Below are 16,432 nucleotides of genomic sequence, written 5' to 3'. Positions count from 1 at the left end.
AATTCCACAAAACCAACCTCTAAATTGTGAAAGATAAGTCACAATATTTCTTGTCCTGAAGCAGTGAAAAAAATTGACTGTGTGTGTGTGTGTGTGTGTGTGTGTGATTAAAATGAAACTAAAATCACAGATAAACCATGAACCATGTTGAGAGATCCGTATTTGGGAACTTGTGTTGCTGTCAGCATGATGGCAGTTACGGGGCCTTCCTGCCTCCCCGTCCCCCCTCCCACCTTCCTTCCTTCTTCCTTTGTGCTTTCCCCTCCTCCCCTCCTCCCCTCCTCCCTCCTCCTCCCCTCCTTCCCTCCTTCCTCCTTCCCTCCTCCCCTCCTTCCCTCCTTCCTCCTTCCCTCCTCCCCTCCTTTCTCCTCCCCTCCTTCCTCCTTCCATTCCTTCCTTTTCTTCCTTCTCTTTCCGTTCTTCCTTCTCTCTCTACTCTCTCCCTCTTTTCTCCTCTCCTGTCCTCTCCTCCCTACTTCTCCTCTTCACCCCTCTTTCTCTCCCCCACTGTTGTATGTTCTGAAAGCAATATTTAATTCCTGAACAGAAGAAGCCATGAAAGCCCTTCGTATAAAATAAAATGGGAATATTGGGACTCATACCCAGTGCTGCTGGGCTGTGGGCCACGGCAGGTGCCACAGTGGGGAGCTAGGGGAGCAGAAATGGACCCCTGGATGCCCAGCTCTGAGAGAGTGGGCTTGGTGGGTGCGGCCGGGACAGGCAGATCCCCGGCCACAGCCTCACCGGTGGCCTGGCCCTAGCCCAGCGATAGCCCGCACCTTGCTCTGTTTTGGTTGCAGTTTTTGGGGAGGTTCGAGACGGTCCTGTTCTACTGGCCCTCGCTGCTGTGCCTGGCCTTCCTGATGGGCCGCTTCCTGCACATGTTTGTCAAATCTCTGAGGGTGCACCTGGGCTGGGAGCTGCAGACGGTGAGTACCGAGTAGGAGTCCCCTGTGTGTCCCCGTGGGTCTGGTCTGCACAACCACCCCGGGAGGGAGGCGCTGTTCTTTTCTTTTCTTTCTTTTTTTTTTTTTTAATTAACATACACTGTATTATTTGCATCAGGCTTACACAACTCACAGCACTCACCATAGCACATACCCTCCCGAATGCCCCAATGTCCATCACCCAGCCACCCTATCCCTCCCCACCCAATCCCCAGCAACCCTAAGTTTGTTTTGTGAGATTAAGAGCCTCTTATGGTTTGTCTCCCTCCCGATCCCATCTTGTTTCATTTTTCCCTCCCTTCCCTGCATGGCCCCCCACCCTGCCTCTGAAATTCCTCATATCAGGGAGATCATATGATAATTATCTTTCTCTGACTTATCTTGCTTAGCATAATACCCTCTAGGTCCATCCACCTCATTGTAAATGGCAAGATTTTGTTTCTTTTGATGGCTGCATAGTATTCCATTGTATATATATACACCACATCTTTATCCATTCATCTGTTGATGGACATCTAGGTTCTTTCCATAGTTTGGCTATTGTGGACATTGCTGCTAGAAACATTGGGGTGCATGTGCCTCTTTGGATCACTGCATTTGTACCTTTGGGGTAAATACCCAGGAGGAGGCGCCTGGGTGGCTTAGTGGGTTAAAGCCTCTGCCTTCACCTCAGGTCATGATCTCAGGGTCCTGGGATCAAGCCTCACATTGAGCTCTCTGCTCAGCGGGGAGCCTACTTCCCCCCTCTTTCTGTTTGCCTCTCTGCCTACTTGTGATTTCTGTCTGTCAAATAAATAAATAAAATCTTTAAAAAAAATACCCAGGAGGCACTATTCTTACTACTCCAGTTCTGTGTGAGGAAACTCAGACCCGGGGAGGTGGGTTGCATCGCCCGAGGTCATGTCGCTGGTCTGGAGCAGAGCGGGAACCACAGCCAGAGAGCTCGGTTGCTGAGGCTCTCTCTTAACCACTGCGCTCCATCCAGAAGAACAACTTGACCCAAATTCCTGGCCTCTGTGACAAGAGCCTGTCACGAGGATTTTTGAGCCCCAGCATACATCTGTCTCTTTTCTCACAGGAAGAAAAGCCGTTTCTGGAAGTTCACCAGGCGGAACATGTCAAACGTCTCCTGAGGAAGCCCCCCCTGCAGTAAGCCATGGTGTACCCCCATTCACCCCTCCATGTCCACCAGTGTGGAAGAGCCCTGCGGTGTGGCAGCCCCTGAGATGCCTGGAAGGGCACAGAGTAGTCAGGACTCTTGTTGGCTAATGGCAGAAACTCAACTCAAACTAGATTTAAGAGAAGAAGGAAGCGTATGGCCTCCCATAACTGAAAGTGTAGAGGCGGTCAGCTCAGATGGCCATTGATCCGGTGGCTTCATTGATAAAAGAACCAGGGAAAGTTCCCTCATTTTCTCTTAGCTCTGCTTTGATCTATGTTAGCCTTGTAGTGAGGAGGGTTTCCTCCCAGTGGTGGCCCCCAGCATCTCTAAGCTTATACCCTCTTGGTTTAACCTCATAGGAAAAAGAAATTTTCCTTTCTAATAATTCAAAACAAACTCCCATTGTGTAGTCCAATGGATCACATGGGACTACACGTCTTTCCAAAACCAATCCCTGTGGCTAGGCAATTAGAGTAAATGGATTGTTAAGCCGGTCACACATTCACCATTGGAACTAGGATGTTGTTCAGGCTCACTTAACCACTAGGACTGATGGGAGGGAGCAGGTTCCCAGAGAAAGCCTGTTGTGCTCCTACCAATATAAGAAGACATAGCTCATGGCCAAGCAAAAGCACCTGGTCTTCAGTGACCTATCCCTGCCACAGCCACCATATACAAGGGGATGTGCCCCGGAGAAGGGATGTGGCTAGTCCAAGGTCATACAATGGCAAGGCTCATACTTTGGTTAGAACTACATTTGCTCACGTGTAGCAGAAAATGGAAAACAACAGTGGGACACACAAGAGGGAGATTTCTTTCTTCTTCATGTAAAAGAATTCTGCAGGTAGGCAGTTCATACTGACCCCACCCTGCCCACCATGGAAGTTTGCTGATCACCTGTCTTTCGGCTGCCATTCTTAGTGATTGTCATCATGAAGGCTGTCCACGTCCAAGGTAGATGCTGGTCGGGCTCCAGCTTGGACCAGCCACCATGTCTGCATTTCAGACGCCAGGCAGGAGAAAAGAAGGAAAGGCAGTGGGGTCCCTCCCAGCTGTGTCAGTTCTAACTCAGCACCTTCCCCAAAATGCCATACCACACTGTGGTCACATCTGATCAGCCCTTGCTTGGTCTTCCAGTCTTAGCTGTAAGAGTCAGAAGCCATAGCCCTTTAGTCTGCTGAATTGCTGTATTGAGTAAAACAGTCTTTGTTCTTAAGAATGAGGGGAGAATGAAAACTGGGATCTATCGGTGTTTTTTCTCTTCCCTGCATTCCAAGATGAAGCAGCGGCAATAAGTTTATTTTCAGAAGGATCGGGCATTTGCTATCAACCACAGCCTCTCTTTCCTTGTTATTCATTCACAGGGAGACTAAAAAGTCCTGGTTCCAAACCAGAATCTATGAATGGGATCCCTGCTTTCAGTTCCCAAGCAGAATGATTGGAACCACTGTGTTGGCTTTCATATGCCTGTACCTTGTAAGTAGATCTGAACAAATCCTTTTCTGTTTCATAAATGGGGTGGGGTTAGGGCAGGGGATATTCTTTAAAAGCTAGGTCAAAACTGAATCTCTGTAAATCAAAGAAGAACAATATTTTAACCCCTACCATTTTTACTCCAAGGATACTTTCACCCACATGGCAAATATTACTAATAAATATAATTGAATAATTTATGGAGGCTTCTGGTGATCAATTCTGTGTAAAGAGTCTGTAAGATGCCACTCTATCCTAACAACAAGTAAAAACCTGAACAAACTGAAAAATTAATAGTTCTTCTTAAATGCATAAGGAAAGAGAAGTCATGGTGCAAACCATTGCCCCTAAAATTGGAGACAGACAGGTGGGTAGGAGAACCACAGTGGAATGGAGCAAATAAAATCTAGCAATGTCTGGAAAGAACTATACACCACAACAAAGTGGGATTTACCTCAGATATGAAAAGGTACAATAGCAAAATTAATGTAATCAATCATATCAGTAACTGAAAGAAGAAAAACCACATGATCATATTAATGGATGCAGAAAAAGCATTTAACAAAATCCAATACCAGTTCATGAGAAAATTTTACAGCCACCTAGTCATAGAGGGGATCTTTTTCAATATGATAAAGAATATCAACAAACCTACAGCTAACATCATACCTCATGGTGAGAAGTTAGAAGCTTTCCCACCAAGATCAGGAAGAAGGCAAGACTGTTCCCCCTCACTGCCCAACATTAACTTAGGAAATCCTAGCTAAGTAATAAGACAAGAAAAGGAAATAAAAGCTATACTGATTGGGAAGGAAGAAGTTAAAATGTCTTTGTTCGCAGATGACATGATTTTGTATGTAGAAAATCTAAAAGAATCAAACAAAAAATCTCCTAAAGGAGCACCTGCCCGGCTCAGTCAGTAGAGCAGGTGACATTTGATCTTGGGGTTTTAAGTTTGAGCCCCACACTGGATGCAGAGATTACTTAAAGTCTTAAAAAAAAAAAAAAAGCCCAATTCTGGAACTAGTAAGTAGTTATAGCAAGGTTGCAGGGTACAAGGTTAACATACAAAAGTCATTTGCTCTTTTATATATCAGCATTGGACAAGGGGAATTTGAAATTAAAAATACAGTATCGGGGTGCCTGGGTGGCTCAGTGGGTTAAGCCTCTGCCTTCGGCTCAGGTTGTGATCTCAGGGTCCTGGGATCGAGCCCCACATAGGGCTCTCTGCTTAGCAGGGAGCCTGCTCCCCCTACCCCCCACCTGCCTCTCTGCCCACTTGTGATCTCTGTCAAATAAATAAATAAAATCTTTTAAAAAAAATACAGTATCATTTACATTAGCAGCCCCCTAAGAGAAATACTTACATGTAAATCTAATAAAAATATGTACAAGATCTATATGAGGAAAACTACAAACCTATGTTGAAAGGAATCAAATAAATACATGGAGATATACTCTATATTCATGTTTGGAAAGACTTAATATTGTCAAGGTATCAGTACTTCTCAAATTGGTCTATATATATCAGGATTGATCTATACTGGAATTCAGTTGCAATCTCAACCAGAATCCCAGGGAGTTAGGTTGTGTACATTGACAAAGTGGTTCTGAGGTTTTCAGGGAGAGGCAAAAGACTCATAATAGTCAACACAATTTTAAAGGAGAAGAAGAAAGCTGAAGGACTGACACTATTCAATTTCAAGACTTATTGCAAAGCCGCGCTAATCATGACACTGCGGTGTTGGCAAAAGAATAGACAAACGAATCAGTGGACAGAATAGAGCGCTAAGAAATTGACCAACATAAATTTAGTCAGCTTATCTTGGACAAAAGGGTGAAGGCAATACAATGGGGCAAAGGTTTTCTTTTTTCTATTGAAGATTTTTATTTATTTATTTGACAGACAGATCACAAGTAGGCAGAGGCAGGCAGAGAGAGAGAGAGACGAGGAAGCAGGCTCCCTGCGGAGCACACAGCCTGATGTGGGGCTTGATCCCAGGATCCTGGGATCATGACCTGAGCTGAAGGCAGAGGCTTTAACCCACTGAGCCACCTAGGTGCCCCCAAAGATTTTCTTTTTAATAAATGATGCTGGAAAAACTGGACATCTGCATGCAAAAAAAAAAAAAATCTAGACACAGACCTTCATAAATATTAACTTAAAATGGATCACAGACCTAAACGTCAAATGCAAAACTATAGAACTCCTAGAAGGTAAAATAGGAGAAAATCTAGTTGACCTTGGGTTTGATGATGACTTTTAATTTTTTAAAATGAAATGAAATTTATTATTGTTACTATTTTTGGCATTATCAAGCATTTATTTGAGGGACTGAAAAAGTGTGAATTTATGTATTTATGTATGTATGTATTTTTATTTTAAAGATTTTTATTTATTTATTTGACAGACAGATCACAAGTAGGCAGAGAGGCAGGCAGAGAGAGAGGAGGAAGCAGGTTCCCTGCTGGCCTCGATCCCAGGACCCTGAGATCATGACCTGAGCCAAAGGCAGAGGCTTTAACCCACTGAGCCACCCAGGCACCCTGTATTTTTATTTTAATTCCAGTATAGTTAACATATTATTTCAGATATACTGTATAGTGATTCAACTATTCTATATATCACCCAGTGCTCATCACAACAAGTGCACTCCTATTCCCCTTCACTATTTCGCCCATCCCTCCACCCATCTCCCCTCTGGTAACCATCAGTTTGTTCTCTACATTGAAATGGTGATGATTTTTTAGATATGACACCAAAGACACAGTCCATGGAAGGCTGATAAGGTGGGCTTCACTAAAATAAAAACATTTTTACTCTGCAAAAGACCTTGTCCAGAAAGCAAAAAGACAAGCCACATTGGGAGAAAATATTTGCAAAAGACACATCTGAGAAAGTCTGTTATTCAAAATATATAGAGAGTACTTAAAATTCAATAAGAAGAAAATAAATAACCATGATAGAAAATGGACGAAAACCTTAATAGTCACCTCCCAGAGAAGATAGACAGATGGCAAATAAGTGTTTGAAAACATGCTCTACAGGATATGTCCTCAGGAAAATGCAAATTGAAACAACAATGAGATACCACTACACACCTATTAGAATGGCAAAAATTCAAGACACTGACAACATCAAATATAGATAAGGGTGTGGAGCAACAGGAATCTCATTCATTACTGGTGGAAATAAAAATGGTATGGCCACTTTGCAAGATATTTTGGTGAGTTCTGATAAACTACACGAACTCTTACCATGTGATCCAGCAATCACTTCCTTGGTATTTACCCACATGCACTAAAAACTTAATGTCCACACAAAACCCTACACATGGATGTTTATAGCAGCCTGATACATGATTGCTAAAATATGAAAGTGACCAAGAACCTTTCAGTAGGTGAATGGATAAATAGTTTTTGGAATATCCAGACAATGGGATTCAATTCAGCAATAAAGTGAAATGACTTATCAAGTCATGAAAAGTCATGGAAGAAACTTATTAGATGCTTATTAATAAGTGAAAGATGCCAATTTGAAAATGTCACACAATGTATGATTCATACACACAATGTATGAATTTTGGAAGGCAAAATTATGGAGACAGTAAAAGACCAGTGGGTTCCACGTGTTGGGAAGAGGGAGGGATGAATAGGCAGAACACAAAAGACTTTTGAGGCAGTGGAAATACTTTGTATGATACTATTATGGTAGATACATGTCATCAAAGGTTTGTTGAAATCCATAGAATGTGCGACACCAGGAGTGAACCCTAGTGTTAACTATGGAGTATGGGTGATAATCATGTTTCAGCTTAGGTGTATTATTTAAGTTTGCTTTCTCAACAACCAAAAAATTTAAATGTTGGCATAATTTTGGATTTTAATATTTTATTAAGCACAGGATCAAAACATTTCATGTGGTCATAGTTACCTGAGGTAAAATGTCTGAGTCAAAAGTGGGGTCAACCTGGAGAGATAGAAATGGCAAGACCAAATTGTCTTCTGGTTGATACCTATATATATATTAATCCTGTGATTGAGTTTTAAATGAATGTATTAGATAATGCTTAAGTACCACATAAACCTCTGAATTTCAGTGACTTAACACTATATATATTTTTGCTGAGTGGGTGGGGTTCAGGTCTGGAGGGCAGCGGTCCTCTGCATGTTACTCCATAACCCAGATTCTTCTGTCGTGTTCCTCATTATCTCCAAGAACCCTCACCATCTGCATCCAGTCAGCAGAAGGGGGAGGTTCATGGAGAAACGCATGTGGAAGGTTTTCAAAGACCTGTGTGGACTGGCACACATTCCTTCCATTCCTCTTCCGGGGCAAGAACCATGTCATGGTGGCCACATCTAACTCAAGGGAGGCTGGGAAAGGTAGTCCAGCTTTGTGCCCAAAGGGGAGAATGGATTTTAATGGACAACTGGAGTTCTCAATGTGAATAACTAACTTGAAGTTACTGTGTTCCTTAAGTCTTTGGTGGCTATCTACTGAATGCCAAGCACCATGCTAAGATGGAAGGCTATTTAAAACGAGAAAACTCTATGGGGCACCTGGGTGGCTCAGTGGATTAAAGCCTCTGCCTTTGGCTCAGATCATGATCTCAGGGTCCTGGGATCAAGCCCTGGGGTCATGGAAGAGAGAAGACAGCGGATTCATAAGTCTTGGCCTAGGAGAGGCCCATGGTCTAAGAGAAGGGGATATGATGTGGTCTGAAGTACTTGCCATGTAAAGAGAGAAAAAAGGTGAAAGTGCTCTGAAAGCTGAGTGAATTATCCTAGATTGAGACACTGCCTGAAGATGGTAACATTTGGAGCAGCACATTCAAAGACAAATAAAATCTGGTTGATGAAGTAAAATGGTAGTAGGAACTCTAGAAGCTTTGGTATGATGGTAGGCATGGAGCCATGGAACCATGATGACAAGATGATGGGAGTGAGCACGTGTGACCTGCGTATAGGAACCAGCAGCTTCTCTAACATGGTTACCACCAAGACACCAGAAGGACAGTGAGTGGTGAGAGATACAGATGGAGTTGTCCCCAAGGTCACTCCTTAGTTACAGGTAGGCATTCATTTCACTTGGATGTAATCAATGTTTGAAGAGTTCCTTGAGCCCTTGTGGGACCTAGTCTTGTGTGCTATCAGGTGAAAATAGTTTGGGCTGACTCCAAAGAAGTCCTCAAAGAAGTCACAGTCCTGCTCATGTTGGATAGCCACTGTCCAGAATCTATTTCAGATGAGTTTTGAGCTTGTTTTGACCTCAAAACCAAAGAGAGGGCTATATGTTATTCACTTACTAGGCTGGACTTGGGTGTGACATTGAAATGTTTGCTGTTTGTACCAGTTCATTGTCATTGAGTTCTGCATGTTCGTGTACGTGAGAGATGAGCTGGATGTGTTTGAGGGGGAGCTGGAGAGCTACATCGCCTCCGTGAACCAGACGGGGACCCTGACCCCAGTCAGTCTGCAAGTGAAAGAGCTGATGAGCGTCTCCGAAGGTAAAACCACCACACCTCCTTTGTTGGGAAAGTGTGGGAAACTGGGAGAAGGACTTGGAACTCGCAGCAGGTGCACCCCTGGGATAATTATAGTTGTAGCATTGCTATTATCTGCATGAGGTGCCTGGTTTGGGAGACAAGTGGGTTACGACTGGTCTATGCCTCCCTGGGTGACTGGAAGGCCAGTGGGGTTGGGATCCGGGCCATTCTGTTAAAATCTGTTTGGGGCTGAATTAAACATGCCCTGAGAATTTTCTCATTTTCAAGATTTTATTTATTTATTTGGTGGACAGAGATCACAAGAAGGCAGAGAGCCAGGCAGAGAGGGGAGGGAAGCAGGCTCCCTGCTGAGCAGAGAGCTGCCTGAGCCAAAGGCAGAGGCTTAACCCACTGAGCCACCCAGGTGCCCCATAGAGTTTTCTCATTTTAGTATATGTGCTGCCGAAACGAGCACAAGTTTTCTCATTTTAAATAGCCTATTTTGTTTTGATGCCAGTGGGAACAATTAAATCATCATCTCTTTTTCACTTTGGAAAAAATAAAACACAAGTCATGGCTTTTCGTTAGGGTTATATGGAAATTTTATTTCTGCTGTTCATATGTAGTTTCTGGTTTGTGCGGACTGCTGTGACAAATTGCTGTAGACTGGGTAGTAGAAACAACAAACACTTACTCATTCCCCAGTTCTGGAGCCTGAGGAGTTCAAGGTGCCAGCAGGTCTGGTGTCTGATGAGAGCCTGCTTCCTGATTTTGTATCCTCAGTGCTGGAGAGTAGGGAGAGGAAGTCAGCTCTCTCCTTTCTCTTCTTATAATGACACTAATCCCCAAAGCCACAATTCGACCTGCCATCATGCTGGGGTTAGGGTCTTGACATATGAGTCTGTCTATAGCAGTCACTTCACCTTAAGATACCAGCTGTCTTTGAAAACGACATTCTCTTGTCTTCAGCTTCCTCATCTTTAAAGATTTTATTTATTTATTTGACAGACAGAGATCACAAGTAGGCAAAGAGGCAGGCAGAAAGAGAGAGAGAGAGGAAGAAGTAGGCTCCCTGCTAAGCAGAGAGCCCAATGCGGGGCTCGATCCCAGGACTCTGGGATCATGACCTGAGCCGAAGGCAGAGGCTTAACCCACTGAGCCACCCAGGCGCCCCAGCTTCCTCATCTTTAAATAGGGGCTTGGAACAGGGTGGGAAGTGGTTTCCAAAAACCTCAGTAGCATCGACATTTAATGGTCATAAATTACCAAATGTTCCTAAAGTTGTGAAACAGGTGTTGCAAATGATATTTTTACTTAAGACACATAATCTGATAGAGTACGGCATCCAGAAGGAAACAGATCTCCTGTGAATTATTTGAGGGAAATTCTCTTTCATACACGTGGCATGGAAAGTTACTTTCACGGGAGCAGTGGGGTACCACCCCTTCCAAACCAACATACTTCACTGTTGCCCTTGAACATTCCCACTCATCTTTAATGTAGTGTCATGCTCAGGCTGAGGAGTCTTGAGTACCAAGCTCAGCAAGCCTGGTCTAATCATTAAGTTCAGTCATACTGATTTTAAGTCATAGTTTTGAAAGTTTACATTTCCCCCCCTCCTCTGGGAAAGTTTGTAATGCCAACCTCGGTTACTCACTCTGGGTGAACCCGGAGTACATATATCACCATATTCACTTGTGTTTTACCTCCTCTTCCACGTATTTCTCTCATGTTTAGATACTTTGAGAGTCAAAACATAAAATTTTCACTCCATCTTGATCTTTTTCGGCTTTAACACCGCTGTCCCCTGGCCGAGAGAAACTTTTAGGTTTCATCTTTGAAGATAAACATTCATCTTTGGGATGATAAACATTAAATGAATAGTGTGCCATCAGCCATGCTCTCGCTGCTGGCTGGAGTAAGTCTGCACTCGCTCTGCTCATGGCCAGACGCCTCCCATCCTTTCCTTCAAGGCTCTCTGTGCCCCTGGGGGTGAGATTTATGAGGGTTTACCTGCATCCTTTGTGATGGTTGAGGTTTGGGATATAGCCCTTGCCTAATCCTGGTGATGCTGGGACAGAAACACATTTAAAACTTGGAAGAAATGGAAATCAGCTTTATTTTTCCTTCTTTTTTTTTTTTTTTCCATTTCATTTTATTTTATTTCTTTTCAGTGTTCCAAAAATTCATTGTTTATGCACCACACCCAGTGCTCCATGCAGTACTTGCCCTCCATAATACCCACCACCATGCTCACCCAACCTCCCAACCCCCTCCGCTCTAAAACCCTCAGTTTGTTTCTCAGAGTCCACAGTCTCTCATGGTTTGCCTCCCTCTCCAATTTCCCCATGTCCTCCGTGATACTCCTTCTGCTCCACAAGTGAGTGAAACCATATGACAGTTGGCTCTCTCTGCTTGACTTATTTTACTCAGCATAATCTCTCCCAGTTATGCCTTTCTGATGGAGGCATAATACTCCATTGTATATAAAGAAGACCACATCTTCTTTATCCATTTGTCTGTTGAAGGGCATCTTGGTTCTTTCCACAGTCTGGCAACTGTGGCCATTTTTGCTATGAACATTGGGGTACAGATGGCCCTTCTTTTCACTACATTTGTATCTTTGGGGTAAATACCCAGGAGTGCAATTGCAGGGTCATAGGGAAGCTCTATTTTTAATTTCTTAAGGAATCTCCACACTGTTCTCCAGAGTGGCTGCACCAACTTGCATTCCCACCAACCAGTGTAAGAGAGTTCCCCTTTCTCCACATCCTCTCCAACACTTATTGTTTACTGTCTAGTTAATTTTGGCCATTCTAACTGGTGTAAGGTGGTATCTCAATGTGGTTTTGCAACACATTGCAAATTGCATCATTAACTGATGGTTAATGATGATGAACATTTTTTCTTAGGTGTCTGTTAGCCATTTGTATGTCTTCCTTGGATAAGGGTCTTCTCACGTTTTCTGTCCATTTTTTGACATGATTATCTGTTTTGTGTGTGTTGAGTTTGAGGAGTTCTTTATAGATCTTTCCAAAGATATAACTCACACACCTCACAATCCATCCACTTAAAGTACAGTTTAGTGGTTTTAGTATATTCTCAGCCATCACTGTTGTGTGACCAATCACCACAATCAAATGTGGAACGTTTTCATCACCTTAAAAAGAAATCATAATCATTTACAATCTCTTCTCATTTCCCCTCAACATTCCCAGTCCTAAGTTACCACTGTTTTCTGGCTCTGTGGATTTGGCTCTTCTGGACTTCTTATACAAATGGAATCCCAGAATACAACGGTCTTTTTAAATTTTATTTTATTTATTTATTTGACAGACAGAGATCACAAGTAGGCAGAGAGGCAGGCAGAGAGAGAGAGGAGGAAGCAGGCTTCCCACTGAGCAGAGAGCCCGACATGGGGCTCGATCCCAGGACCCTGAGATCATGACCTGAGCCGAAGGCAGAGGCTTTAACCCACTGAGCCACCCAGGAGCCCCTACAATGGTCTTTTTTGACTGGCCTCTCTCACGTAGCAAATGTTTACAAAGTTCATCTATGTCATGGCATGCAACCAAACTTCATTATTTTTTATTGCCTGAGTTTATTCTGTTGTATGAATATACCACATTGTGTTGATCCAATCATTGGTTGATGAAAATCTGGGTTGTTTCAACTTTATGGCTATTATGAGCAATATTTCTGTGAACATTCATCTCCAAGATTTTCATATGTCTTGGATATATACCTAGGAGTGGAATTCTGGATCCTATGGTAACTATGTTTAACCTTTCAAGGAATTGCCAGCCTATTTTCAGAAGCACCTGCCTCACTGTATATTACCACCAGCGATGTATCAGGGATCCAGTTTCTCTCTATCTTCACGAACACATGTTGATATGTTTTTTGTTTTTTAATAAGAGCAATCTAGGAAGTGTGAAATGGCATCTTATTGTGGTTTTGATTTCTCTGATGTCTAAGGATGTTGACTGGGGTGGGACTGGAGGAGGTTGGCCATTTGTACATCTTCTGTTTATCTCCATGGAGATTCTTTGCCTATTTCTAAATTATCACTGAGCTGTAAGAATTCTTTTATGTTACACATAAATCCCTTAAAAGAGATACAATTTGCAAGAATTTTTCTCTCAGTCTGTGGGTTGCTTTTTCTCTTTTTTGACAGTGTCCTTTGAAACACAGATGGTTTTAATTTTGATGGAGTTCAGCATAGTCATTTTTCTTTCATCACATGTGTGCATCTAAGAAAACATTGCCTAACTTGAGGTCACAAAGATTTATTCTCCTATTTCCTTTAGAGACTTGTACAATTTTAGCTTTTACATTTAAACCTATCATCCCCTTTTAAGTTAATTTTTGTATACGCTGTGAGGTAAGGTTCTCACTTTGTTTGTTGGTTTCCATGTGAATATCAGTTACCCCGGTGTCGTTTGTGGAAAAACATATTCTTTCCCCTATTGAATTGTCTTTTTTATCCGTGTTGAAAGTGTGCTGATGGTGAGGATTTACTTCTGGATTCTCAGGTTATCACACTGATCTATTTATCCTCATGGCAGTACCACACTGTCCTCATTACTGTAGCTTTGTAGTAAGTTTAAAATCAAGAAATGGGAGTCCTGAAATTTTCTTATTCCTTTTCAAGATTATATTGCCTATTCTAGGTCTCTTCATTTTCATATGAATTTTAAGATTAGCTTGTCGATTTATGCAAAATTGGCATTGGAATTTTGAGGATTAGATTGAGTCTTTAGATCGGTTCAGGGAGTGTTGCCATGTTAGCAGAGAACCTCCTGTATAGGAACACGGCATGTCTTTCCATGGATCAAAATCTTCTTTAATTTCTTTCAATAGTCTTTTGTAGTTTCCAGGGTACAGGTTGCATACTTCTTCTGTTTATTCTTAAGTGTTTTATTCTTTTTGATACTAATGCAAACATATTTTCATTTTGTTCATTGCCAGTGCCTAGAAATACAGTTGGTTTTTATATATTTGTTTTGTGTCCTACAAGCTTGCTGAACTTGTTTATTAATGAGTTTAATCTTTTTTGTTTGTTCATTCCATAGAATTTTTAAAATATAAGAACATGTCACTGGTGAACAGAGGTAGTTTTATTTTTTCCTTTGCAGACTGGCTGCATTTTTTTTTTGCCCAATTTCCCTGGCTAGACCCTCCAGTACAAAATTGGCAAGAGCGGACATTGATTCTCTTATACCTGAACTTAGGGGGAAAACCAATCAGTCCTTTGCTGTTAAGCATGGTGTTAGCTGTGGGTTGTTTTTTGTTTGCTTGTTTTGTTTTGTTTGCAAATACTCTATATCAGCTTGAGGAAGTTCTCTTCTATTTCTACTCTTTGAAGTCTTTTTCATTATGAAGAGGTGTTGGATGTTTTTAAAATGGTTTTTGGCCCGACTGATAAACGGCTTGTCTGGAAGCTTCTCAATTCCCCTTCCCTGGCCCCCCCCCCCCCCCGCCCCCTTGCTCCCAAGCACACAGGATCACGTGAAAGCAGATTACATACAACATATTAAAAACTTGCCGAAAGAGGGACGAAAGATGTCAGTCAAGACCTCTTGACTCCAATTACCCTTGCTCAGGATTGCTTTTGACTGGGGGTGGCAAAGAGAAGTCAACTACGAGTCATTCTACAAGGGCTGGAGGTGACTGGGATGTGTGCACTCCTTCATTTTCTCTTCCCATTACACACTGTAGATGAAAAATCTTAATATCAAAGGAGAAGGCTTGTGCGAGAAGTAAAGCATAGCAAGGGCATGTGTGTGTGTGTCTGAAATGAGACAGAAATAGAAGAAATAGAAGCAAAACTTTCTGTACACAAGAAATGTGTTAAAGGAAGTAAAACGTATCACCCAGCCCTTTCTGATGTGAACAGCTGTATTTTGAAAATAATGTTTCTGGCTCATCTTCTCAGGCCTCTCCCATGACGTCTTCTGTTTCAGGAGTCTGGCTGGTGACCATCTTGCCCGCCTCCCTCACGTGCGTGAGCTATCTGTTCCACATATTGGCCTGTTACCGGTAAGAGGGCTCTGGGAGTCACTGGTGTGTCTTCAGCTCGAACTTTCTAGAAATTCCCGAGTAGTGACTGCAGTGCCCGAATTGGAACCAGGAATGTATATGCCATCTAGGAATAGCCACATTTATTGGTTATAAAACAGAAAGCCCCAAACCAAAAAAATCTATTGATCTGAGTTTCTGCTATAAGCTTGACATTGTGCTTAGAATATTTTGATTTTCAGGGGCACCTGGGTGGCTCAGCTGATCAAGCAGCCATCTCTTGGTTTCAGCCCAGGTCATGATCTCAGGGTTCTGGGATCGAGCCCCAGCAGTGGGGGAGTCTGCTTTCCTCCTTCTCCGTCTCCCTTTGTTCCTCCCCTGACATGCATACATGATCTTTCTCTCTCTCTCTCTCTCTCTCAAATAAATAAATAAATAAATCTTTTTAAAAAAATGAATTCTTTTGATTTTCACCACAACCTGAGAGGCACTTCTGTCTCTGTTCTAACAGCTGAGAAGGCTGAGATAAAAGACAAAAGAACTCAGCCGTGCCATTAGCAGCTGGCCATGTCTTCTGCCCTGAGATGCCTTATCACGTCTGGTACGCTCAGCATCTCTGTTGGGGCTCAGACTTGCCCTGCTCCCCAGGACTAACCACAGTGGGTTCCTAGCAGCTGCATGTGGCTCAGGGGGTACCAAAGCAGATCAGGTCAAGGACACCGGGTGCATGAGTCTTTAGAAGAGCAGAGCAGGAGGAGGGGATGGCCTTGAATATGTAGTGAGCATTTCACTGCAGACAGTGGTTGAATTTTAAGTATCCGTCTTCTCTCCTCTCTCTCTGTCTGACTCTCAATATCTCTCTGTCTCTCAGTTCTTCCCTCCCCCGACCTTAATCTCTAAGTCACATGCAGTCACAGGAGGCCCAGGGCCATCGCTTACTGCCTCCCCTTCCCCAGAGCATCCTGCCTTTACAGCCTCCCCATCTGGCTGCCCAAAGTGTGGGTCTCTTGCAGATGGCAGGCAAGTAAGTACTCTCCTGGTACAAAGAGGCCCCAGCTCTCCATCCCAGCCCTAGCTTGCTCCCTCTCTCTGCTTTCTTGTCCCCGGATCCTGTGGGTGGACTGGACACTGCCACTCTCCCCTGCCCGCCCCCCCCCCCCCCCATGCAGGGATATGGCCTGCAGGGTGCCTGGGAGATGATCACTGAGACATTGGACCACAACCAGCCACAAACCACCTTTTAGAGCTGTTTGTGCTGACATGGGTAGAGGGCACAGGGGTGGGAGGCCTTATTCTTGTCCAGGCTGGCCCCTCCCTCCCATTCCATGAGGACTGATGAC

The 16,432-nt window shown here is 43.2% G+C and overlaps 1 protein-coding gene across 1 annotated transcript in view; it reads left to right on the top strand.

The window, feature by feature from the left end:
* Positions 1-16,432, top strand: part of LOC131812541 (stimulated by retinoic acid gene 6 protein-like) — a 48,907-nt gene that overhangs the window by 24,991 nt on the left and 7,484 nt on the right. Inside the window, exons 7-11 of the mRNA XM_059142224.1 lie at positions 801-929; positions 2,026-2,096; positions 3,474-3,585; positions 8,939-9,092; positions 15,038-15,113. Coding sequence (XP_058998207.1) covers positions 801-929; positions 2,026-2,096; positions 3,474-3,585; positions 8,939-9,092; positions 15,038-15,113 — 542 coding nt within the window. The remainder of the gene's footprint in view (positions 1-800; positions 930-2,025; positions 2,097-3,473; positions 3,586-8,938; positions 9,093-15,037; positions 15,114-16,432) is intronic.

The sequence above is a fragment of the Mustela lutreola genome, chromosome 12 (assembly GCF_030435805.1).
Source record: "Mustela lutreola isolate mMusLut2 chromosome 12, mMusLut2.pri, whole genome shotgun sequence".
In the NCBI taxonomy this organism is placed as follows: Eukaryota; Metazoa; Chordata; class Mammalia; order Carnivora; family Mustelidae; genus Mustela; species Mustela lutreola.
This window is presented reverse-complemented; position numbering and strand designations above follow the sequence as displayed.